Raw genomic sequence first — 27,473 nt, forward strand, 5'->3', positions numbered from 1 at the left:
TTTATTTTTTTTAATTTTTTATTATTTTTTGGTGAGGCAGCTGGGGTTAAGTGACTTGCCCAGGGTCACACAGCTAGTAAGTGTTAAGTGTCTGAGGCTGAACTTGAACTCAGGCCCTCCTGAATCCAGAGCCGGTTCTCCATCCACTGCGCCACCTAGCTGCCCCCTATGTTTTATTTTTTAAACTTTATTTTTCTTGCTTGTGTGTGTGTGTGTGTGTGTGTGTTTACAACTTGGCTAATAGGGAAATATGTTTTATATGACTTCACATGTATAACTGATATCATATTGGTTGCCTTCTCCATGGATGGAGGAGGAACAAGAGGGAGAGAGAGAATCTGGAACTCAAAATTTTAAAAAATGAATGTTAAAAGTTTAAAAAAATGTAATTAGAAAATGTTCAACAAGATAAAAATGTAATTAAAAATAAAGAACTATGTTTTCTTCCTTGCTAAATCTTCTTAATAGACATAGGAAACCCTTTTTCACTTCTGCACATAAAAGTATAATTCTGATGAACAATGAAAGGTTTTTTAGAACCAGGTAACTGCCATTCCTACCTCAGTTTCACAGTACTTTCTTTAATTATCTTTTCAAGCTCATCTGATAGAATATTCATAGCTTGACTTAAGTCATTCCCACTGGAGTAACAATCACCATTTCCTAAAACAAACCAAAATCAACATCACCATAAAAGAATTTCAGAAGGAAAAATGCACCAGATTTTGTGGGTTTTAATCATAAAAGTATTTTATTATTTCCAGTTAAATGTAAAGATAGTTTTGAACATTTGTTTTCACAGGATTTTTTAGTTCTAAATTTTTCTCCCACCCTCCCTTCCTTCCCCCCTCCCCAAGACGGAAAGCAATCTGATATAGGTTATATGTGTACAATCACATCAAACGTATTTCTGCATTAGTCATACTGTGAAAGAAGAATCAGAACGCAAAGGAAAAACCTCAAAAAACGAAAAAAAGCAGCCAAAGGTAGAAACTGTGAGGTTCAATCTGCATTCAGAATCCACGGTTCTTTTTTCTGGATGTGGAGAACATTTTCTATCCTGAGTTCTTTGAAATTGTTTTGGATCATTGCACTGTTAAGAAGAGCCAAGTCTATTACAGTTGTTCATCACAAAATGTTGCTGTTTCTGTGTACAATGTTCTCCTTGTTCTGCTCATCTCACTCAGCATCAGTTCATGCAAGTCCTTCCAGGTTTCTCTGAACTCCTCCTGCTCATCGTTTCTTACAGCACAATAGTATCCCATTACATTCATATTCCACAGCTTGTTTAGCCATTCCCCAATTGATGGGCATTCTCCTGATTTCCAGTTCTTTGCCACCACAAAGAGAGCTGCTAGAAATATTTTTGTACATGCGGGTCCTTTTCCCTCTTCTATGATCTCTTTGGGATACAGACCTAGTAGTGGTATTGCTGGGTCAAAGGGTATGCACAGCTTTATAGCTCTTTGGGCATAGTTCCAAACTGCTCTCCAGAATGGCTGGATAAGTTCACAGCTCTACCAACAATGCATCAGTGTTCCAATTTTTCCACTGTTTCTCCAATATTTATTATTTTCCTTTTTTGTCATATTAGCCAATCTGATAGGTGTCACGTGGTACCTCAGAGTTGTTTTATTTTATATTTCTCTAATCAATAGTGATTTAGAGCATTTTTTTTTCATATGGCAATAGATAGATTTGATTTCTTCATCTGAAAACTGCCTGTTTATATCCTTTGACCATTTCTCAATTGGGGAATGAGTTGCATTCTTACAAATTTGATTTAGTTCCCTATATATTTTAGAAATGAGGCCTTTATCAGAAATACCGGCCTCAAAAATTGTTTCCCAGCTTTCTGCCTCCCTTCTAATTTTGGATGCATTGCTTCTGTTTGTACAAAACCTTTTTAATTTAATGTAATCAAAATCATCCATTTTGCATTTCATAATATTTTCTATCTCTTGTTTGGGCATAAATTGTTTTCCTCTCCATAGATCTGAAAGGTAAACTACTCCTTCCTCTCCTAATTTACCTATGGTATCATCCTAAATCATGTACCCATTTTGACCTTATTTTGGTATACAGTGTAAGATGTTGGTCTATGCCTAGTTTCTGCAATACTATCTTCCAGTTTTCCCAGCAGTTTTTTTTCAAATATTGAGTTCCTATCCCAGAAGCTGGAGTCTTTGGGTTTGTCAAACAGTACACTACTATAGTCATTTACTACTTTGTCTCCTGTGCTTAACCCATTCTGTTTATCCACCACTCTACTTCTTAATCAGTACCAAATAGTCTTGATGACTGCCGCTTTATATTATAGCTTCAAATTTGGTACAGCTAGCCTACCTTCCTGTGCATTTTTTTCATTATTTCTCTTGATATTCTTGACTTTTGGTCTTCAGATGAATTTTGTTAGTAGTTTTTCTAACTTTATAAAATAATTTTTAGGTAGTCTGATTGGCATGGCACTGAATAAGTAAATTAATTTAGGTAGAATTGTCATTTCTATTATATTAGCTTGGCCTATCCATAAGCAATTGATATCTTTCAAATTATTTAGATCTGATTTTATTTGTGTGAGAAGTGTTTTGTAATTGTGTACATAGAGTTCCTGGGTTTGTCTTGGCAGGTAGACTCCCAAATATTTTATACTGTCTACAGTCACTTTAAATGGAATTTCTCTTTCTATCTCTTGCTGCTGAGGTTTGTTGGTCATGTATAGAAATGCTGATGATTTATGTGGGTTTATTTTATATCTTGCAACTTTGCTAAAGTTGTTAATTGTTTCAAGTAGTTTTTTAGTTGGTTCTTTAGGATTCTATAAGTATACCATCATTTCATCTGCAAAGGGTGAAAGTTTTGTTTCCTCCTTGCCTATTCTAGTTCCTTTTTCTCCTCTTATTGTTAATGCTAACATTTCTAGTACAATATTAAATAACAGAGGTGATAATGGACATCCCTGTTTCACTCCTGATCTTATTGGGAATGTCTCTAACTTACCCCCATTACATATAATGTTTGCTGATGGTTTTAGGTAGATACTGCTTATTATTTTAAGGAAAGCTCCACCTTTTCCTATGCTCTCTAGTCTTTTTAATAGGAATGGGTGTTGTATTTTGTCAAATGCTTTCTCTACATCTATTGAGATAATCATATGATTTTGGTTAGTTTTGTTATTGATGTGGTTGATTATATTGAGTTTTCCTAATATTGAACCAGCCTGGCATTCCTGGTCATAAATTCTACCTGGTCATAGTGTATTATCCTGGTGATGAACTGCTATAATAATCTCCTTGCTAATGTTTTATTTAAGATTTTTGCATCGATATTCATTTAGGGAACTTGGTCTGTAATTTTCTTTCTCTGTTTTGGCTCTGCCTGATTTAGGTATCAACACCATATTTGTGTCATAAAAGAAATTTGGTAGAACTCCTTCACATATTTTTCCAAGTAGTTTGTATAGTATTGGAATTAATTTTTCTTTAAATGTTTGGTAGAATTCACTTGTAAATCCATCTGGCCCTGGAGATTTTTTTTTAGGGAGTCCATTGATGGCTTGTTCAACTTCTTTTTCTAAAATGGGCTTATTTAAAGATTTTATTTCCTCTTCATTTAATCTGGGCAATCTGTATTTTTATAAATATTTCACATTTTCTTCTATTTTTTTCAGTCTTTTGATTCTACTTGACAGATTCTTGGTGTCTCATGGAGTCATTAGCTTCCATCTGCCCAATTTTAATTTTTAAGACTTTATTTTCCTTGGCAAGCTTTTATTTATTTATTTAGGTTTTTGTTTTGTTTTGTTTTGTTTGTGGGGCAATAGGGATTAAGTGACTTGCCCAGGGTCACACAGCTATTAAGTGTCAAATGTCTGAAATCAGATTTTAACTCAGGTCCTCCTGAATCAGGGCCAGTGCTTTGCCTCGCTCAGTAAGCTTTTGCACCTCCTTTTCCATTTGGCCATTTTTTCCCTCTCCCATTTGGTCAACTGTATTTTTTTTTTTAAGTGAGGCAATTGGGGTTAAGTGACTTTCCCAGGGTCACACAGCTAGTAAGTGTTAAGTGTCGGAGGCCAGATTTGAACTCAGGTCCTCCTGACTCCAGGGCCAGTGCTTTATCCACTGCGCCACCTAACCGCCGGGTCAACTGTATTTTTAAAGTAATTGTTTTCTTCAGTCAATTTTTGTGCTTCTTTTCCCAGCATAACTCTCATTCTTTTCCCATTTTTTCTTCTACCTCTCTCATTTGATTTTTTTTTTTTTTTTGCAGGGCAATGAGGGTTAAGTAACTTGCCCAGAGTCTCTCATTTGATTTTTAAAAGCCTTTTTGAGCTCTTCCAAGAAGACTTTTTGGTCTTGAGGCAAGATCGTCTTCCCACTTGAGGCTTCACTTGTAGGCATTTTGACAAACTCATCTGAGTTTGTGTTTTAGTCTTTCCTTTCACCATAGGAGCTGTCAGTGGTAAGGGTCCTTTTTTGTTTCTTACTCATATTGTAGTATATTTTTAAACTTATAAAGTTGGCATCAGCTCCTGGAGCACAGCGGTCACTGTTGCAAGCTTCTTGTGCTGGGGGATAGGGGCCAGGTCACTGGCTTTCTGTTCTGAGGCCTCTGTGGCTTTTGGATTCCTCACCACACTGGGCTTGCTCCTTGTGCACAGGGTTCCAAATTCTCTTTCTCCCTTACCTGCCTCCTTCATTTAGAAGGTAAGCAATTTGATATAGGTTATATATATGCAGTCATACACAACATATTTTGTGACTTCACTTTCTAGCCTTATTTCCCAATACTGTCTCTGCTCGGTACACCCAATAAGCCAGTTGTGCCCTAAACAAGCCCTGGGCATTCTTGTACTTTTCTTCTACTCTTCTTCTGTTTGGCATGGGCTGCTTTCCCAGGGCTCCTCATGTTTAATCTTGCCCATCTCTCAAGGCCTGGCTCAAAACAGAGATCTCTAGCTTGTCTGATATCTACACATTCTATTTTGGAATACATTTTTATTGGTATCATTGCTTCTACCTCAACTACATTTCTATCCCTTGCCCTCCTTTTCCCAGAGAGCCACTTTTATTGTACTTATTAAATAGTGTATTTAGTTAGGTTAGTATAGTATGTATATACATAATATAAATAGTGTGTTATGTTATCTCTATGTCTGATCTCCCCTACTAAACTGTAAGCCTCTTTGGGGGGAAGGAGGGACCTCATTCCCTTTTTATTTCCTTTGGCATCCAGCATGGTCTATTCAACAAAGTAGACACTCCATCCTTATTTTATTAACAAGTGTAGTAGATGATCTAAATCTTCAAAGTCTGAGCTTTTCTCTCAGTCCCTGAAAAAATAGGCATTTTAAAGGATTTTTCAAAATCCTCTAATCATTGGCATATTGGAATTAACTTTCTTTTGGCAACAGAAACTCATGAAGTTGTCTACTATGACATGATGTATTAAGGAAGTGTGAAGACCAGGGTGCAAATACTGATTGATGAAATTTACTGTGCCACCCTGGAGCAGTTCCTTAATCTTCCTGAGGTTCAAATTTCTCATCTGTAAAGTAGGAACAGTACTAGTGGTGAGGAAAGCGCTCAATAACCTTGAATGGCCATATAAATATGAGGAGTTATTACTGAATAAAATAGATAAGAGCAATGGTGATGCTATCACTAATATCTATGTGTACAATTATTTCTGCAATTAGGCAGTTCAATACACTATATCCTGAAGAAGAGTATCCTAATAAGATATTAAAATAATTAATAGGAAGATCCACAGAATCTTAAGGAAATCAACCTGGTCTCAAGACCCAACCAATAGAACTAAGAAAAAATTGAAAATTCCATCCAAGGCACTGATGCTAAGGGAGTTTTACCTTCTAAATTACTGAATCTATATATAACTAAATGCCTCATCATTATGTCAGTAGACTTTAGGAAGAATTCCTATCTGACAAAGGGTGGGAAAATGAAGGTGAATGGCTTAAAGAATTTTAAAAATTGGTCAGGCTTTCCACATATTCTCAAACCTAGGTAGGGCCCATCACCTGCACTTTCACTTCACAGATGGAAGAATGAAGCAGAGAAATGGTCAAGAGGCCCATTATCTTGGCTTATGGGACACTGATTTCTTAGTGAGGAGGAAACAGTCTTGTTTTCATTTTTCACGTATATACACTAAAACTGATCAAGTCTGAAAGTCAAAATATAGAGAATATCAAAACTATCTGTGGAAAGAAAAGCATTTTCCTAGCATCATCAGTGGATGAGAATCACAGAATCTTATAGTTGGAAAGGACCCTCAAAGTCAGGAAATCCAACTTCCCACCCAGACCAGAGATCTACCGAAACAGAGGAGTAAGATATCCCACAAAACAGAATAATACCTGTGAAAACAGTTAGGAGCGAATCATCCTTGCCTGCAGCTTCGAGGACTAGCATAATTTCATCATACATCTATAGGAATGGGAAGACAGAAGGGAAGAATTAGCCTTGAGAAGAGAAATCATCAAGCAATGGCTTTATTAAAAGCCTATCTGTTAGCCATGCTGGTGAGGCAACATGTCTCACACATAAAAAAAAGTTGGTTTCTACCCCTGGGGGGATTAAATAAACTATCTTAGTTTAGCAACTAGCTAGCACAGTAGATAAGAGTTCTGGCCCTTGATTTCAAATATGGCCTGAGACATTAACCAGCTGTGTGACTCTGGGCAAGTCACTTAACCCTATTTGCCTCAGTTTTTCATCTTTAAAATGAGCTGGAGAAGAAAATGGAAACCACTCCAGTGGTCGCAAAGAGTCAAGATATGATTGAAATGACTCAACAGCAACATCCTACTTTACTGATATCACTAATGTTGATATCTAATTTGACAGACAAATAACTCAGGGTATAGATACTGAAGAGGCCCCAAGGGCTAAAAAAAAGGGACCTCAGAAACCATCTCATCCAATCCCCCCATTTTACTGAGGAGGAGCCTAAAACCTAGGTGTTTTCCAGGGTCACACTGATATGAAGTAACCTTAAAAATCCTGTACTTCGAAGTTCAGTTCTCTTTTCACTGTGCCATGCTATCTCTCATAAACAACCTAAGTGATATATAATATGTGGTCAAAGATCAAAATGTGTTCCATGGCAGAGGTAACCTGCGGCCTTGATAACTTCCAAGCGTGGCCCAGGTCAGATTAAAATGTAATTGGAAAATATTTAACAAAATAAATAAAAATAAACAGAATGTAGAAAATGTTAATCCATGGTTTTCCAAGTCAATGTGTGATCTGCGGGATTTTTATGTACGATTTAGTAGTCCCTGTTTCTGTTTAAGTTTGTTAGGGTTTTTTTTTGTTTTTTTTTGTTTTGGTGAGGCGATTGTGTGACTTGTCCAGGGTCACACAACTAGTAAGTGTCAAGTGTCTGAGGCTGGATTTGAACTCAGGTCTTCCTGAGTCCAGGGCCAGCACTCTGTCTACTGCGCCACCTAGCTGCCCCTTCTGTTTAAGTTTGACACCACTGTTCCATGGGATGGGGAAATAAGAAGGACTGGTGGGGTTACACACAGCAGTATCAGGGAAAACAGATAACATATTGAAAATCAAGAAGTTTAGGTAAATGATACACATCTGACTTTATCCAGACCTTGTGCATTATGTGTTCACTATAATGTAGAATATGACTCCAATGGACAAGGTTTGCAACCATGTCTCATCCTAGTGTGTAGCACTGATGACAAGCTCAATGTTTTTTTTTTTTTAAATTGGGGGTAGACAATTCAACGATGCAGAGGCAGTGAGGTAGAGTGGATAGAGTGGTGAGCCTGGGGTCAGGAAGACTTGAGTTCAGATACTACCTGGGGGACCCTGGGCTAGTTACTGCACCCAAGATACCTTTCTAGCAGTTATCAATCAAGTTAAAGTTTGGTTGCAACCTTTATCAGTAGAAGGAGATCCCGCACTGGGAATTCCCTGTGCTACTGAGATTTGTTCAAGGTATTTGTATAATTCAGTGATGGGAAAACCAAAGACAAAGGATAGACAGCTTCAAGAAGCATTTCAATTCTGGTTTGCAATTCAATAAAAACACTGATTAGTATGTAGTCCACCCTTCTCTGCTTGACTTGAGGCCCAGAGAATCCTCTTTTGTCCCTGGCAGGGCACAGGATGCAGAGCTTGAAGGGATTACAGAGACCATCTATCCACTGCCTTAATTTTATAAGTAAGGAGATTGAAGTCCAGAGAAGTTAAGTAAATTGTCCAAATACATGCTGGTTGTATCAGAGGTAGGATCTGAACCCAGGTCCTCTGATTCCAGCGACAGTGCTCTTCTCACTGTACCATGTCATTCATTATAAAGCAAAATTAACATTCTGAATCTTCTGGGGGCTCACAAGTTCTAAATACTGACTCAGACCTTTAGTGATTGTGTCTCTGTTTGTAAGAAGTCTATTTAGAGAGGAAGTAAAGATTTCCCTCCTAACCAAAGGGTACTTTCCAGATCACAATAAGGGACTATCTGAAAAACGCAATTCTGAAAGTCCAGAGTGCTTAAATGAGAGGCACTGAAAAAAAAAAAAGGTAAAGTGCTTACTAGCTGTGTGACCCCGCACAAGTCACTTAACCCTCTTTGCCTCAGTTTCCTCATCTGTAAGATCAACTGGAGAAGTAAATGGCAAAGCACTCCAGTATCTTTGCCAAAAAAACCCCCAATGGAGTCACAAACAGTAGGCCATAATCAACAGCAAGAGTTAAGGGGCAGCTGGATGGCACAGTGGATAGAGTGCCAGGCCTGGAGTCAAGAAGACTTCTTTCCCTGAATTCAAATCTAGTCTCAGACACTTTCTAGCTGTGTGACTCTGGGCAAGTCACTTAACCTTGTATGACTCAGTGTTCTCATCTATAAAATGAGCTGGAGAAGGAAATAACAAACCTCTCCTGTATCTTTGCCAAGAAAACCCCCAATGGCGTCATGGAGAGTCAGGCATGACTTAAATGACTGAACAATAACAAAAGTACTATTTGAGATTAGTCTCCTTACCTTACTATTTATGGCATTTTTCTTGGTGGGGCGGTTAAACATGATCTTTGTAATATTGCCTTCCCTTGTGACTAACAGGGTTTCATATTCAGACTTCCCACCATTAGAAATCTTCTCTTGGCTTAAGGATTGAGAGGAAACCAGATTTGATACTAAATCCACATAATTCTGTCTCGCAGTGTCCTGAAATGAAGATGACAAACAAAATCAGGCAGATATATACGTTGCAAATCTGGCTCTACCATTATGGGGAAATAACAGCTCTGTTAATGAAAGAATGCAGTATGGAAAGCAGCGGAAAGGGAGATTATGAATGGAGATGGAGAGCCCCCAGCCGGGGAACTGGAGCTCAGATAGTTTGAACTGTAAACCTCACCAAGAAATGATCTTTTGGTATGTAAGGAAATAGAAAGTACAGTAGTAGCACTGATTGTGAGACTCACCTTAGGCAAGCTTCCAAGAGCGTGCCACGCATCCCATTTGGCCTTGTTGACAAAGTCAAGCATTCCTGGCTTTGGTGAGGTACACGACCCCTCTGTAGCCTATAAGGAGAGTAGGAAGGATTAGGTCAGCCCTCAGTCACAAGTGCATGTGGGAACCCCAAATATCAAGGCTATGAAGTAAGCAAACTTGGGGGACATGGAGAAATAAGAATAAAATTAGAGGCAGCTAAGTGGTGTGGCAGAGAGAACTCTAGGCCTGGAGTCTGGAAGAGCTGAGTTTGAATCTGTCCCCAGATGCTTCATGTTTGCCTCAGTTTCCTCAGCTGTAAATGGGGATAATAATAGCACCTACCTTGTAGCTGGGATCAAATGAAATATTTGTAAAGCTCCTAGCACAGTGCCTGGCACATAGTAGGCACTATATAATAAATATTCTTTCCCCTTCCCTAATATTGAACATTTTAAAGTTTGTGAAATGCTTTACATGTATTATCTCTATGAGAAAGGTGCTATTATTATCACCCCCATTTTATGTATGTATGTATTTATGGGGCAATGAGGGTTAAGTGACTTGCCCAGGGTCACACAGCTAGTAAGTGTCAAGTGTCTAAGGCCATATTTGAACTCAGGTCCTCCTGAATCCAGGGCCAGTGCTTTATCCACTACACCACCTAGCTGCCCCCCACCCCCATTTTAAAGATGAGGAAACTGAGGCTGAGACCTTCAATCACACTTTTTTTAAAACTTTATTTTTCTTGGGGTTTTTTTGGTCTGTTTTCTTTCTTCCTTCCTTCCTTTCTTTTTCTTTCTTTCTTTCTTTTTTGGTGAGGCAATTGGGGTTGAGTGACTTGCCCAGGGTCACACAGCTAGTAAGTGTTAAGTGTCTGAGGCCAGATTTGAACTCAGGTCTGCCTGACTCCAGGGCCAGTGCTCTATCCACTGTGCCACCTAGCTGCCCCATTGGCCTGTGTTTTCTTTCACAACATGACTAATTTGGAAATGTTTTGCATGGCAGCACATGTATGACCTATGTCAAATTGTTTTCTCAATGAGGAGGGAAATGAATGTTTAAATTATTTTTATGTGTAACTGGGGAAAATAAAATATTAAATTAAAAAAATGTTAATCTGGGGGGAAAGGGGGCAGGGGAAGACTACCATCCATTATCCCCCACCCTGGAAAAGCATGCTTCATTTACCTGTTTAAAAAGTGCATAGAGTTTTAGTTTCACTTCATTTCCTGGATCCTCCTTCAAATCTTTCACTTGCCTCTTTGCCCTTTCAAAGTCTTCTTGACTGGCTCTCATAGCCATGCTGGTCCCATGCAGCTAAAGTGCTGGAAAACTGGCTGGAAGCTGCCTACAAATAATTCAAGCATGTGACAATTTACAGAGTGATTCCTAATGACCCCTGATACCCCTCCAAAGCAATACTGACTCCTTTGCTACACTGCTAATGTTTCCTCTGATGAGCTAACAGCAAACAACCATTTGAGGTTTTTGTCATTGCCTACAATATAGAATCAATGGGAGGACATTAATCACAGTAACCTAATATACTTAGAAAAACCATCTCTATGCAATCTTACAGATACTCATCTCATCTCAGGGAGCACTTCTGAGTGTAAAGAGAAATGAAGGCTTTGAAGCAGAAATAGGAACCACATTTTTACTCAAAAATCTCTTCGGAGGAAGGAAACCAAAATGCCATTGGTAAGATGGGGAGATAAAGGATAGGAATAGGCCAAAAGGACAAACAGATGACCATTACAATAACAATTTTTTGGGGGGGGCAATGAGGGTTAAGTGACTTGCCCCTAGGGTCACACAGCTAGTAAGTGTCAAGTGTCTGAGACAGCATTTGAACTCAGGTCCTCCTGAATCCAGGGCCAGTGCTTTATTCACTGTGCCACCTAGCTAGCCCCTACCACAGCAAATCTTAAGGATGAAGCACCTGACCATGAGCAACACAAAAGCTGAATTATAGTCAGTGAATTGGCAGCACAAAACCAATTATATTTTATGCTATTTTGGAACAGAGTAAGGGACCTCATTCAGTCCATGAAAATCCTTTTTAATCCATCCAAATTAGAGTTGAAAGATACCTTAGATGTCTCTCAGTCCCACCTCTTTATTTTATGGGTAGGGCCTAGAAAGGGGAAGAGGGCTTGTCCAGGGCTATGAAGGTGGTAAGTAGCAGAGACCACATTCAAACCAAGGTGGGTTTTTTTTTGGATTTGAATAGAATTTTATTTTCCAAAATATATGTAAAAACAAAATTTTAACATCAATTTTTAAAAATCTTTCTGTTTCAATTTCTCTTCCCCCCTCCATTCCCACCCCCACCCACAAGAACTCAACAATTCAAAATAAGTTATACATGAGCAGTCATGGAAAAATTCCCATATTAGCTAGTTGTGAGAGCAAACAGTCAAAAAATCCAAAACTTCAGATTAAGTAATTGTCAAAGAGGAAAAGAAAAAAGATTTTGAAAATGTGTTTCCATCTGTTTTCAGATACTATCAGTTCTTTCTATGCAGATGGGCTGCAATCTTTATAAGTCCTTCAGAGTTATATTGGATCATTGCCTTGCTAAAAATAACCACATTTTGCACTCTACATGCAGCAATTCTTGACACTGCCATGATGTGGCTTTTGACTTTGCCATTCTTAGAATACTTGTCTTTTTTTTTTTTTTTTGACAGGGCAATGAGGTCACATCTGAACTCAGATCCTCCTGAATCCAGGGCGAGCGCCTTATCCACTGTACCACCTAGCTACCCCACAGAATGCTTCATTTCTGAGGTGTTTACAACCACCCAAACATAGGGTCTTTCAGCAAAAGTAATAAAATATTCAGGAGGTTCAAGAGTAAAAGATCTACCACCTTAGGTTGTACTTCAATAGAGTAAATAAATTTTACCACACATCATAGAATATAAGAGCTAGAAGGAAGCAAATAAGCATTTATCAAGTGCCCACTGTGTGTATTTAACAAGTAGTGCCAAACACTGTTAAGAACTTTGCAAATATTATCTCATTTGACTCTCACAACACTTAGGAGGTGGGTGCTATTATTATCCCCATTTTACATTTGGGGAAACCAAGGTGGAGAGAATTTAAATGACTTGTTCAGGGTCAAACAGGTAGTATCTGAGGTTGGATTTGAACCCAGGTTTGTTTTTTGTTTTTTTAAACTCCAAGTCCATGATCTATCCACTGTGCTATGTAGCTGCCCTCTAGAAGGGACCTTAGAGCTCATCTAGACTGGTTGTTTGGTGATTTTTTTTCAGTCATGTCTGAATCTTCATGACCCTATTTGGGCTTTTCTTGTAAAAAAGAGTGGTTTGCCATTTTTTCTCCAGCTCATTTTACAGATAAGGAAACTGAGGCAAAAAGGGTTAAGTGACCTGCCCAGGGCCACACTGCTAGTAAGTGTTTGAGGCCAGAATTGAACTCAGGAAGATGAGTCTTCCTGACTCCAGACCTGGTGCTCTAACCACTGTACCACCTAGCTGCCCTCATCTAGATTATCTCCCTCGATTTCTAGTTGACCAAACAGGCCATCCAAAATTAAATGACTTTCATTGAATTACATAGTAAATATAATGTTTGTTAAATTAAGACAGACAAGTAATTGTTCTCAACTGTAAAAGCTAGAATGCAGCAATCTATTGCATAAAACCCAAGAGTTTTTTTTTTTAATAGAAAAGTTATGGCCAATATGTTTAGTCAGTTTCTCCTTTTAGAAGAATATGTGAATAGTGAGGCAGAAGGCTTGCTCCTAGATTCTCCACTGTTCCACTAAATAGCCAGCAGTTTGTTTCTTGGATATTTCCAAGGCTCACTGCATCTTTGCCAAATAGCTAAGCCATAGCAGGGAGAGCAATGGTATTGAATTACATCTTTTTTTTTTTTTTCCGGGGGCGGGGCTGGCAATGAGGGTTAAGTGACTTGCCCAGGGTCACACAGCTATTAAGTGTCAAGTGTCTGAGGCCGAATTTGAACTCAGGTCCTCCTGAATCCAGGGCTGGTGCTTTATCCACTGCGCCACCTAAGCTGTCCCCAATTACATCCTTTTTTGAAAAAAAATTTAATTTATGGAATAAAGCAAGCATTTCCATAATATAGAATAAAAAAGATGATTATACATGAAACTGCAAATCTATTATGTCAAATTTGCTATTCCTTTCAAATATATAGCAACATTATCATGTTAATGTCTTTTTTTCTCCCTTTTCTCCCTCCCTAGAGATGGCTACCATTAGACACAAATGGGTGTGTGTATATATATATATATATATATATATGTAAAATTATTCAATACATCTATTTATCACTTCTTTCTTGATGCAAATAGTGTCTTTCTTCATATTTCCTTTATAGTCAATTTGGGTATTCATAATAGACAAAATAACTTAGTCAAGGTCATTCTTAAAACAATATTGCTATTACTGTATACAGTGTTCTCTTCAATTACATCCTTGTCTTGCTCAGCTATTTAGCAGATAATCCAAAATTCATGTGGTGAAGGCTGAATTGGTTTATAGAGGACATCTCAAGGAGTATATATGCCTAGAGCTCTCCTGGAAAGGGCAGGACTATCTTTTGTCTCTTTCTGTATCTCCAGGATTTAGCACTGAGTCTGCCACATTGTAGATGTTTAATAAATGTTTTATTGATTGGAAATTTTCATAGACTTGTGGAAATTTATTTTGATTTGGGGACCCTACCTTTAGGCTGAGATTAGAAAGCCTTAGGCCCTCAGGGTCTCTCCCCCTCCTCCTCAGCTTCAGCTGAGCGAAAAAGCCCCGTGGGCTATACAAGACCCCAGGTCAGACAGCTGGGGAAAAAAAAAAAAGCCCCCAGCTCCCTCCGACCTGAGTGGAGCTATCTGAAGGATCCTGGATGGCCTGTGCTGAGGCATAAGGCTCGAGAGCACCCCCCCCCCCCACCAGCTGCAGCTCTGGCTGGCGGATTAGCTTGGTCTATGGGGGCGAAGGAAGCCCCGAGATTTGAGTGGAGAGAAGAAAAGGTATATATAGACCTGGGAGTTAGATAGAAAAAGGGAGGAAGGATGGACTAGAGAAAAGGAAGGAGACTAGGAGGGGGGACGGATGAAGGAGATGGACTAGATAAAGAAGGACAGACTAGAGGACGGGCTGAGGACAGACTAGATAGACAAGACTCGGGTTCGGACGGACAAGAAGAGGTCAAGAGGCGGCTGAGGAGACAGCACAGATTGGAGACTAGAGACGGGGCTACAAGGACGCAGGAGAAGACGAGAAGGACTAGGAGCAGGCAAAAGAGAGGCCAAAGGGAAAACTGACAGAGCAGACAGACAGAAGGTTACAGGCCTTAATACAAACCAGGGAAAGTGTAACGTGCCCTGAGGCCGGAGGCGGCTAAGGCCCTTATTGTATTCAAGAAGTTCCAAGTACAGCAGGTGCGAAAAAGACGCAGTGGAAAGAGACCGCAGGAAAACAGTCAGGTTGTACTTTATTTCCCCGTATTCCTAATTTGAAATAGTATCTCATAAATAAACTCTGCTTTGATTATTTAGTTAAGAGCCTTCTTAATCTTTAGTCTATCAGTTTGGGAGCAGTGTGGCGGAACTTTATCAACGGCCCACATTAAATTAAACGCAGTCAGATAGCCAAATAGTCACAAGTCCCAGATTAGTCCTCCAGTCAGCTGTAGCCCCCCAAATTAGGCTAGTCAATTCAAAAATATTTCAACAGACGGCTGCTGTGGTGGCTTAGCTCTGAAGGATGGGGATTAAGATCAAGATGGGCAAAATAGGATTCCTGAAAGAGGTGGCTCTTGAACGGAGAATTAAGGAAATCAAGGGATTCTTTGAAGGCAAAGTGAAGAAGAAAGCATGTCAGCAAAGGGGATTGCCTGTGCAGAGATGGGAGATAGACATCAAGCAGGGTAGTTTGTCTAGCACATAGACAATGAGAAGTGAGTAAAGAACAAACCTTGAGACAGGTTGGAGTCAGATCGTGAAGGGCATTAAAAGCCAATATAGGCCATCAATTATCCATTTGGCTGATATGACAAAAAATGAAAATTATAAATTTTGGAGATGTGAGAAAATTGGAATACTAATGCACTGCTGGTGGAGCTGTGAACTGATTCAACCATTCTAGAGAGCAATTTGGAACCATGCCCAAAAGGCTTTAAAAGTATGCGTACCCTTTGACCCAGCAATATCACTACCAGTTCTATATTCCAAAGAGATCATAAAAAGGGAAAAGGACACTAAAAAAGGGAAAAGGACACACATGTACAAAAATATTCATAGCTGCTCTTTTTGTGGTAGTAAAGAATTGGATTTAACTTTTTTTAGCAATACAATGATCCAAGACAAGGTCAAGAGACCTGGCCCCTGTGCCCTGTGTAATCCTGACTACAACTCTGTGACACTTGAATTGTTCTTTCTGGCTTCCTGCAGTATTTTATCCTTCACCTGATAATTCTGGAATTTGGCTATAATATTCCTTGGAGTTTTCATTTTAGGAATCTCTTTTGGGAGGTGATTATTGTTTTCTTTCCATGACTGTTTTACCCTCTGCTTCTAGGATATCAGGGCACTTTTTCATGATAATTTCTTGAAAGATGCTGTCCAGAAAAAAAAGAAAAGAAAGGGAGGAGAGGCTGTGACTCCCACAAGCTCCAGATAAACCCATCCATTCACACCCAAATAATTCGGTAAAAATCAAAACCCAGAACAGCCTAATGCACAAAAGAACAGAGTGAGACTATTTCTCCGCAAAAGAGGGCAATTCTGATCACCTACTGATCAGGCTAAACAGCTCAGCGCGTGGTCTGGACCCAGCCAGGGACAGTGCTTCCAACACGTCAGAGTCTTCAGCACCAGCAGCTTCTGAGGCTCTGATCACGGACTGGTGAGGGGGTTCGGAGGTAGGCCGGGGTGAAGTGGAGGCAGTATCTGCTGGAGTTGGGGCAAAGCGCCCTGGGTCTGAACCAGTGGGCTGAATTGAGTGGTGGTGGCCCAGTCAGGGAGGGGTAAAAGCACGCCAAGCTTCTGACCATAGAGAATCAGAGTTCAATCAGACTTCTGTTTCCGGGTCAAAGAGAAAGCGGCTGTGATTACTCACAAGCCAGGCAGGCTGAGAAGAAGCCCAATCACCCCCTGGGCCACGCTGTAGCACGAACGGTGTGTCCGGGAAGCAGTGCTACACTTTAAGGAGTAAAAAGCCAAGAAACAGTAAGCCAGGATGAGTAGGCAGAGAAAGCAGAAGACCATCGAAAACTTCTTTGGGGGAAAGGTAGACCACAGTACATCCTCAGAAGAAGAAGATAATAATAGGGTCAAAGCTCCAACATCCAAAGCTTCCAAGAAAAATATGAACTGGTCTCAGGCCATGGAAGCTCTCAAAAGGGACTTTGAAGAGAAAGTAGGAGAGATAGAACGAAGATGTAGAGAAAGAGAGGAAGGAATGGAAAGAGAAATGAGAGCGATGCAGGAGAGTCATGAGAAAAAAGTCAACAGTTTGAAAAGCCAAATGGAAAAGGAGATTAAAAAAACTGTCTGCTGAAAATAATTGCCTAAGAATTAGGATTGAACAAATGGAAGCTAGTGAGCTTATGAGAAACCAAGACACAGTAAAGCAAATCCAATTGAATGAAAAAATAGAAGGCAATGTGAAATATCTCCTTGGAAAAACAGCTGACCTAGAAAAATCTAGGAGAGATAATTTGAAAATCATTGGACTATCTAAAAACCATGACCAAAACAAGAGCTTAGACACCATCCTCCAAGAGATTGTGAGGGAAAATTGCCCTGATATTCTGGAAGCAGAAGCTAAAATAGAAATTGAAAGAATCCACCGATCACCTCCTGAAAGAGATCCCAAAAGGAAAACCTCCAGGAATATTATAGCCAAATTCCAGAACTCCCAGGTCAAGGAGAAAATATTGCAAGCAGCTAGAAAAAAGGAATTTAAATACTGTGGAGCTCCATTAAAGATAAAGCAAGATCTAGCAGCTTCTACATTAAAGGACCGGAGGGCATGGGATATGATATTCCAGAGGGCAAAGGAACTGGGACTACAGCCAAAAATCACGTACCCAGCAAAACTAAGCATCCTCTTTCAGAGGCAAACATGGAACTTCAAGGAGAAAGAAGACTTTCAGGCATTTGTTATGAAAAGACCTGAACTGAATAGAAAATTTGACTTTCAAATACAACACCCTGGAGAAGCATAAAAAGATAAACAGGAAAAAGACTTCATGAGGGATATTAAAAGATCAAACTGTTAACATTCCTATATGGGAAGATAATACAGAGGACACAGGTCTGAACTGAATACGAAGGGAAGTTATGTTTTGTTCTTTGTGGGGTGTCTTATGTATGGGGCCGGATTTGGGCTTGGGGCCTCCTGGGTCCAGGGCTGGTGCATTGTCCACTGTGCCACCTAACTAACCCATAATGACATCCTTAAAATAGGGTTGAGGTGTAGGAGAAATAGACTGGGGGAGGGGGAAGGGGAGAGATGGTCTGGGGAGAGGTTGTTCATATGAAGGAAACAAGAAAAAAGCTTATGGAGGGGAGGGGAAGAGGGGGAAGGAATTGGGGAGTGATTGAACCTTAATATCATCAGAATTGACTCAAAGAAGGACTAACATACATACTCAAGTGGGTATAGTAATATATTTTGCCCTGAGGGAGGGGAGGGAGATAAGGGTGGGGGAGGGGAAGGAGGGAAGGGCAGATTCTGGGAGAGAGTAGTAAAAAGCAAAATACTTTCAAGGAAGGTGAAGACGTTCTGCATAACGGCACAAGTATGAAATATTGAATTGCTTGATTTCATAGGGAGGGTTGAGGAGAGAGGGAGGAAGAAAATTTGGAACATAGAATTAGCTCAAAGACCTTAAACTCATCAGAGTTGGCTCATGGAGGGAATAACATTCACACCCAGTTGGGAGGAGTAATCTATTTAACCTTACAGGAAAGTATGAGGGGAGGAGGATAAGGAAGGAAGGGTGAAAAAAAAGGGAGTGCAGAGTAGGGGAGGGGACAGTCAGAAGTAAAATATTTTTGAGGAGGAATAGTTTAAAAGAAGATGGAAAATAGAGTAAATATCCTGGGAAGGGAATAGGATGGAGGGAAATAGTTATGATGACTTTGCTGGGCTAATACGAAGAAAATTCTTTGTCAAGTTTAAGGTACATTATTTAGGGTATGATGAACAGGATACTATTAGAAAAACCTGGAAAGACCTACATGAACTGAAGCAGAGTGAAATGCACTGTATACAAAATAACAGCAATAGTGTAAAATGATCTGCTGGGAAGCATGTGGTTATTTTCAGCAAGGCAATGGTCCAATATAACCCTGAAGGACTATGAAAATGGCAACCCATCTACAGAGAAAGAAGTGATAGTATCTGAAATAGTTGGAAACACATTTTTTTTTCTTTTCTTTTTTTTTTTCTTTTTTGGTGAGGCAATTGGGGTTGGGTGGCTTGCCCGGGGTCATGTGGCTGGTGGGTGTTGGGTGTGTGGGGCCGGATTTGGGCTCGGGTGCTCCTGGTTCCAGGGCCGGTGCTCTGTCATGAGGATCCTAACTTGGACCAGGGCAAAGTCATCCCCAAAACTTTTTCTAGGCATAGACATTCACCTTTAGCAGTTCCCAGACTGCATCACATGCCATATACCTTTAGAAGTTTCCAGACTGCAGCAATCACCATTGTCTACTATTGGCTTCATGACAATACAACTATCTCTGTAATCAAAGCTCAAAATAATAGTAAGTTACAGTCCCAGGAATTTTTACCTTAAATAGCAAAATTTCACCAACCACAACTAAGCTTGAATATCTTCCCTTATGTTTCCCTAACAGTTAAAATTTCATTTATCCTTTACTTATGAATTAAAACTAGCCATATTCTGGGACTTCAGACATACGGAAAATGCCTGATAGTTGACTTGTCATTAATATGTTGAAGCTACATCTTTAAACCACCTTATACACTTTCATAATAGCCAAGATTTTCAAATGAAAATTCACTATTATATTAAATATTTAACAATTTTCAAATATCTATATTTTTATATCCTTTTAAAAGCCTAATTATGTGTAACAGTATCCAGATTAAAAGTTGTTTTGTCTAACAGCAATCAAATTTCACAATATAAGAGAATTTGAGAAATACAAATAATAATACAAACAATATCATATATTTAAAACATGAAATAGAATTTCAGATGACATCAATTGCATTTTCAAATTATCCCATGTAGAAATCATTGATCTTATTACCTTTGGCATTTTAAAACCACTTTTAAAATTATCAGACATGGAATAATTACATTAAATTAAAGAATAATATTGTAATGTTTAGTATATGCTGGTCACTATGTTAAGTACTTTACAATCATATCATTTTGATCTCACAACAACCTTAGGAGATGGGTACCATCATTATTTTCCTCTTTACAGATCAGGCAACTGGGGCAGAGAAAGATAACTTGCCTAAGATTACACAGCTAATAAATTTCTGCAACTAGAACATAATTCAAGTTTTCCTACATCTTTCCAGCATTTTTTTTCAACACTTGCATTTGGGAATCTGAGAGGGGTTAACAGAATAAGAGGAAGAGGGCCTCTGACAAGAGATCTTTGGTTTAAACAATCTTTTCTCTTTTCATGGTCAGAAATGTCAGTGAAGTGCAAATGTTTACCTATTTTTTTTTCTTTCTTCATTCTGGGATTACTTTCAAACTAGCTGCCTTCCATCATTGCCCTAGAACAACAAAGTTATCAATCTTCTGGAGAAGTGTCATCTACTTTTTTTTTTTTTTTGCGGGGCCATGGGGGGTTAAGTGACTTGCCTAGGGTCACACAGCTAGTAAGTGTCAAGTGTCTGAGGCCAGATTTGAACTCAGGTACTCCTGAATCCAAGGCCGGTGCTTTATCCACTGTGCCACCTAGCTGCCCCCCATCTACTTTTAACTTTTATAAAATTTAATCCTTATTTTTCCTTTAAACAAATTCTACAGAGTGGCACCCCAAAACTTACTAAGATATTTCAGAAGGGAGTGAGTTCCTGGAATGACCACAAACCCCAGGAGTTCTCTCCTGAATCTTAAAATCATTAATCATTAAACTCAATGATTAATCACCAAACCTCCAGAATCTGCTCAGTTGTTTTTAATGGTTCTACAAACTTTAATTATCTAACTTCATTTCTGAAATTCCAACTTGGCCAATGTTTAAACGACAGGTTCTTCCTCTTTTCTTATAACCTAATCTCTGGCAGAAAGCCTAAAGTGGGAGTCAATCCTCCTTACTGACACAATTGCTTCAAATATGAAAGGTTATTAATTTCTCCCTAAACTTTTTAGCTACAGCCTTCAGAAGTTTTCCTGATTCATTCTACAAAGACACACAGACAAAATGATAGGACAGATACAAACAGACACAAAGCTCTCAGTTTCACCACTTAAACAACAAACACAGGCAGCATTTCATAAAGCCAAGTTATGCCACAAATTCACAAAGCTGGCAATTACAATCTCAGTTTAACCAGTTCAACAGAAAGCATACAGTTTGTAGATTTTAACTGGAAATGTGCAAAAACCAGAGGCACACCAGAGATGTGCAGAGGAAAAAAACCATAGACACACCATTTGCAAATTTAACCAGAGGTGTGCCAGAACGCAGTTATGAAAGGATATCCATCTTAGCAGAGTGATCGAAGATGAATCACTGGAAGGGCCCAGGGGTTTTTCCTCACAAAGAAAACGCAGGCTTGATCAAAGGTAAGAGTTTGGGATGGATTGGAGCAGGAAGAGACACAGAGTAGCAGGACTCCAGAGAAATCTACAGTGGTACCTGGTCTGTTCCTGCTGGTTATGGAAAACCCAGAGGCCCAGTTCCATGTCCAATCCCCTTTCTGACACCAAAATGTCAACCGGACAGAACCAGCCTCTAACCTGTAAATAATCAGAGCCAAACAGAGCAGGCCAGAGACAGGTAAGTCACAGGAATTAAAGAGAAGTTTTATTTTCAGAGTGAGGAAAAAGTCATGCAATCAAGGAAGAGCTATAGACATAGGTGCTGGGGCCCCCCAGGCAGTGTGGGGAGATCTCGATATTTATACTGGTGGCTGCCCAGTGTACTGTAGCCCTGACAATGAGGGAGCAGCAAGCATCTGACAAGTTTGGTTCACTGCAGGACTTTCTGAGTTTGTCCAGTGCTTGTCTTTGATCAGAGAACACCTGGTGAATTATGTGACTAGCCCAGAAGGTGAGATCATTTAGAGGGTGATTGCAAAGGATTACTGTCCTGTCAAGCTCAGGGCAGGGCTTGCTTGATGGGCCTTATTTTGTCACTATAAACAATATAAAATACTTTGTAATCAAGACAAAATCAGGAACTATATGAACACAATTATAAAATACTTTTCATACAAATAAAGTCAGATCTAAACAACTGGAAAAATAATAATTGCTCATGGATAGGCAGAGCCGATATAAAAATGACAATCCCACCTAAATTAATTAATTTAGCTCCATACCAAAGAAACTATCAAAAGTATTTGATACAGCAAGAAAATATAATGACAAAATTCATCTGGAAGAACAAAAGCTCAAGGATACCAAGAGAATCAATGAAAAAAAAAATATGAAAGAAGGTGGCCTAGCAGTACCAGATCTCAAACTGTGTTAAGTAGCAGTAATTATCAGAACAATATAGCTGAGAAATAGAATGGTGAATTAGTGGAATAGAATAGGTATGAACTATACTATAGTAAATAACTATAATATGATTATGATGAACCCAATGTTCCAAGGTTTGGGAACAAAAAATTCATTATTTGACAAACATTGCTGGGAAAACTGGTTAAAAGTATGGCAGAAACTAGGTATAGACCAATATCTCACACCATATAAGGTCAAAATGGGTATATGATTTACAAATAAAAGGTGATGCCAAAAGCACATTAAGAGAGCATGGAATAGTTTATCTGTCAGATTTATGGACAGGGGAAGAATTTAGGACCAAAGAAGATACAGAAAGCATTACAAAATGTAAAACAGATATTTTTGATTATATAAAATTAAATAGGTTTTACACAAACAAAACTAATGTAATCCAATTTATAATGAAAGCAGAAAACTGGCAAAGAATTTTTGCAGTAAGGCATCATTTCTCAAATACAAAATACAAGTCATTCCCCAATTGATAAATGGTCAAAGGATATGTACAGGCAGTTTTCAAAGACATCAATACTACCTTGTCATGTGAAAAAAATGCTCTAAATCACTACTGATCAGAGAAATGCAAATTAAAACAATTCTGAGGTATCACCTCACACCTATCAGAGTGACTAATATATCCAGAGTAGCTGGATGTTGTAGGGGATGTGTGAAAACTGGGGTGCTAATCCAATTGGTGGAGTTGTAAACTGATTTAACTATTCTTGAGAGCAATTCGGAATGAGACCCAAAGGGCTATCAAACTGTGCATGCCCTTTGATCCAGCAATAGAACTGGTAAGTTGATATCCCAAGGACTATCTACCTCCAAAGAAAGAACTGGTATTGACTGGACACAGACTGGAGTTTGCTATTTTTGACTTTCATTTTTTTTTCTTTTATCCAAGTTTTCTTGTACACAATGACTAATATGGCAATGTTTTAGATAATAACTGCACATGTGTAACCTATATTTGATTGCTTACTACCTTAGGGAGAGAGGAGGGGAGAGAAGGGAAGAGGGAGAGAATTTGGAACTCAAAACCTTAAATAAACATTATTATTTTTTTTAAAAAAGAAGAATACCCCAAATGGGGTCAGGGAGAGTTGGATACAATTCAGAAACGACTTTTGAGTTACTACAAGCCAAGCATTGTGCAAGTAGAATTTCAATAAACAGCCCGAGTTCACACAAAATCTGGTTCAAAAGGAAAAACAAAAAACAAACCCAACCACGGTTACAGCAGGGCAGAAATCAAGCTCCTTAACTTAGATCCGAACCTAACCTGTCCCCTGATACCAGAGAAAATGAAATTAGAAACGTCAAAGCCTGGGTGAGACACAATCATTCTGAACCGCAGTGTACATAGCTGTAAAATGGGGGTGAACAATATCTGACTTGGGGACAGCTGGGGGACACAGTGGAGAGACAGCACTGGGCCTGGGGGGAGGCAGACAGTCCAAATTCGGCCTCAGACACTTAGCATCTGTGTACCCAAGTTACGAGAGAGAAGCTAAGAGGGAGGGGGAAAAGAAAGAGGGAGAGGGTAAGGAGAGAGAAAAGGAAGGAAAAAGAAAGAAAGAAAAAGACGGATGGGGAAGAAGACCTCGGCGGAAATGAAGCTTTGCAAATAAATCGGCTACCACAACCTCTCTAGATGGGAAGGCGAGAACACGGGGAAGGCTGGTGACCCGCATGCCAGGGCCTAGGGACTATCTCCCGGCCATGGGCTTCCGGTCTCCGGCCCTCTGTCCCCTTTGCTCCGGGTCCGGGGCAGCCGCGTCTTCCCGTGCTTGCCTCCTCCAGGCATTCCCCGGAAGAGGCTGCCGTCTGCAAGCAAGCAGAGAGGCAGCCGAGATCATGCCTCGGAGCCGGGAAGAAGAGCCAGCCATAAGGGAGCTGGGAGCCCAAGAGCCGCGCGTGCAGCTTCACTTACCCTCCGAGGCGGCTTTTCTGCCACCAGCTGCAGCAACTGCACCGCCCCGGACGCGGCGCGCGATTGCGGAGGGATAGAACCAGGAGGCGGCCCAGGAGGCGGCGGGGGCGGGAGGGGAGGGCCTCCAGTGAGCGCGGGCTACTTCCCTTGGGCCCACAGATGGTCCCCGAGCCGTGGTTCCGAGCGCCCTCGGCGGCAACCGTGCGGATTTAGGGCGGGGGTGAGGCGGGCAGGGGTGGGGGTCGCTCGGGAAGGGGATGGATGGGGCCGAGCTTGGTGCAAAGATTCTTTCGCACCAAGATAGTCCTAGAGCCTGTGCTTTTAAGCCACGGTCTGGACTGCGGAGCGGCGAGGAAGTGTGTGTGTGTGTGTGTGTGTGTGAACGCGCGTGCTGATCCTGTGTGTGTGTGTGTGTGTGAACGCGCGTGCTGATCCTGTGTGTGTGTGTGTGTGTGTGTGTGTGTGTGTGTGAATGCGCGTGCTGATCCTCTCCTTTCCTTGAACCGGGGTTATTCGGGTGAATATTCGAAGGTGGTGTGAGGCAAGTAACGTTGGTGAGCTTTGGGACTTAAAATGTTTGTTTAAATCCTTGTGACATCTTCTCCCCACCCTCCAGCCTTCCATATCCCTGTCAGTCAACAAGCATTTAATAATCTCTTGCTGTGTGTGCCAGGAAGTAAGAGCTGGGAATAAAAAGAAACGCAGAAGTACTGTCCCTGCCCGCAGGGAGCTCACACTGTAATGGGGGACACTACATTCAAACTCCTCCTTGCTCAGTCGCCAGTGACTTCTTAAATGCCAGATCTGTAGCTTTATGCTGGTCACCCTCTTCCCTTTCAGTCGAGACAAGGGGTGGTCACTGTAGGCAGCCCCTAGTGGATGCTCAGGAAGACAGGGGGACATAAAAATATCGTAACTGCTTTTTTAAACACCAGATCACTTCACTCCAAATGCCGATAGATATTACAGCAGGAGGCCTGTGTAACAGTGAGGGCAAAACACCTTTGGTGGGCTTTGACACACTGGCAATCTGTGCCAACGATCGATTTTTCTGTTTTTTTAACTAGTGCCAAATATAATTAGTAATCATTACTTTGTAATGTCGCTTGAAATCTGGTAGTGCCAGGCCCTTCCTACTTTTATTTCGTTTTTTTCAATGGAGGATCTTGATTTTTTGTTCCTCCAGTTGCATTCTGATGTTATTTTTCTAACTCTCTAAAGTAATACTTTAGTAGTTTGGTTTGTATCTTAATTTATATATCCAGATAATTTATATACTACCCCAATTAATTAATATATCTATATCTATACATATATATATATAAATAAATTAATTGGGGTAGTATTTTCATTTGGGGGATTTGGGCCCACCCCAGCTATGAGCAATTAATATTTCTTTATTTTCACCTATCTTTATTTCTATAAAGTGGTTTGTATTTGACAGAAGCTATAGACAAATGTGGGCAGGTAGGTGGTGAAGTGGATAGAACCACTGTGATGGAGGGGGTAAAGGAAGAGTTAACCCAAGATCTGAGCTCTATTTTAGATCTGAACTCCAAGAGGGGCCATAACTTACAGATCCCAGTTCTGAAAGGGATTAATGGATAACTTAAGACTTGGGCCCTCATCAACATAAGTCAGGGCCCAGGTTCTTGTTAATTGTTACCTGGAGGTCTGGTTCCCATTTATCACTGACTCCATGATAACCATGATTTTTAAAAAACCCTGGATATTATATTTTAAGAAATCATAAATGAAAAATTTCCAGATCTATTAGAACCAGAGGGTAAAGAATGAGAGAATACTATGAGAATTAGAGTGCTACCAACCTGTTGAGAAAGACATTGTAGAGAAGCTCCGCTATGAAAAGAAAGCATGTGAGTTAGTGTCCAGAAGTGACCTTTCTGGGTTTTCAAAGGTCAGATCAGCATCAGGAAGTGATGTCTGCTGCCCGTGGGTCCTGTCAATCAGTGTCACCAGCCAATTAGCTTGGAGGTGTGTGTGTATGTGTGTGGGCAGAGTTGGCAGGGACAGGCAGAATAGGGATGCTTTATCCACGTGTTTCTCTTTACTAACCCCTAATATACTTTAATAAATACTTAATGCTCAAAGATTGGTGCTAATTTAAGGCAACCACTCATTGGATTTTAGACATCACAGCTAGAATTTTAGACCCTTATAGTACATTGATTACTCCCTGAAAGATACCACAAAAGGAAAAGTCTCAGGAATGTCAGCCAAAATCCAGACTTCATATGACAAAAATTATTGAAAGATTCCAGAAAGAAGTTGTTCAAGTGACAAGGAACTATAGTCAGAATCTCACAAGACTAGGCAGCTTTTCCTAAAAATGCGATATCTTGACAAAAAGAGATAGGTTTACAATCAAGAATAATTTACCCTGCAAAACTGAGTATAACTTACAGAGGAAAAAGAGGACCTTTAATGCTATGGGAACAGAGGTGTCAAACTTGGCCTTTTGAACTAGATTAAAATGTAATTCAGAAACGTTTAACAAAATAAAAATACAACATAGATAATGTTAATTTGTGGTTTTCTAAAAGTCAATGTGCTGCTGGAAGCAATCAGTTTCTATTTGAGTTTAATGCCACTGGCAGATTTTCCAGCATTTCTGATGAAAAGACCAGAGATGAGTAGGAACTCTCAGGTTTAAACACAGGTGCCCAGAGAAATGTAGAAAGCTAACTTTATATGAGCAATTGGAAGGAACTTCCATAGGTTGCATTCCCATTCCTAGGTTGCTGCTAGCTTGTGGTTGTCTCTTTTTCTAGAACTGGGCTGACAAAATACACTTAACTATAGTTTCTCCTCAGATTTCTTGATTGTTATTCAGTTTGGTGCCCTCTTTTTATCCTTTCTAGAAGCATTGTAAGAGCTGGGTGGGATGTTCTTTCTATTTTAGCTAACTCTCTACCTTGAGTAGAATCCCCAGAACTGGTGTTCTTTTCTCAGTGTGTCTCAAAGAGAAGGGTTTGAACAGAAGCTAATAAGAATGACCTCTAAAGAGTAGCCTAAAATAAATGGTAATGAGGATACTTAGATGTAGATGAATCAGCTCCTATCTATCTTTTTTTTTTGTGGGGCAATTGGGGTTAAGTGACTTGCCCAGGGTCACACAGCTAGTAAGTGTCAAGTGTCCGATGTCGGATTTGAACTCAGGTCCTCCTGATTCCAGGGCCGGTGCTCTATCCACTGCACCACCTAGCTGCCCCAGTTCCTATCTGTCTTAACACACTTTAATCTTCTAAAAAGTTAGGGTTAAAATCAGGGAATGAACAAACCAAAAGGAATAGGCAGTATAAAGAGAAACCATGGACCA

At 39.9% G+C, this 27,473-nt stretch overlaps 1 protein-coding gene across 3 annotated transcripts in view; it reads right to left on the minus strand.

Annotated features, from left to right (window-relative positions):
* Window positions 1–26,019, minus strand: part of ECI2 (enoyl-CoA delta isomerase 2) — a 43,224-nt gene extending 17,205 nt beyond the window's left edge. Inside the window, exons 1-6 of one of the 3 annotated variants that reach the window (XM_043977808.1) lie at window positions 25,963–26,019; window positions 10,666–10,825; window positions 9,468–9,566; window positions 9,025–9,207; window positions 6,380–6,449; window positions 561–663 (exon numbers count right to left, since the gene is read on the minus strand). In XM_043977808.1, coding sequence (XP_043833743.1) covers window positions 561–663; window positions 6,380–6,449; window positions 9,025–9,207; window positions 9,468–9,566; window positions 10,666–10,779 — 569 coding nt within the window. In that variant the 5' untranslated portion in view covers window positions 10,780–10,825; window positions 25,963–26,019. The other 2 variants (XM_043977807.1, XM_043977806.1) reach the window with 2 other exon arrangements.
* Between the last annotated feature and the right edge of the window lie 1,454 nt (window positions 26,020–27,473).

The sequence above is a fragment of the Dromiciops gliroides genome, chromosome 1, assembly GCF_019393635.1.
Source record: "Dromiciops gliroides isolate mDroGli1 chromosome 1, mDroGli1.pri, whole genome shotgun sequence".
In the NCBI taxonomy this organism is placed as follows: domain Eukaryota; kingdom Metazoa; phylum Chordata; class Mammalia; order Microbiotheria; family Microbiotheriidae; genus Dromiciops; species Dromiciops gliroides.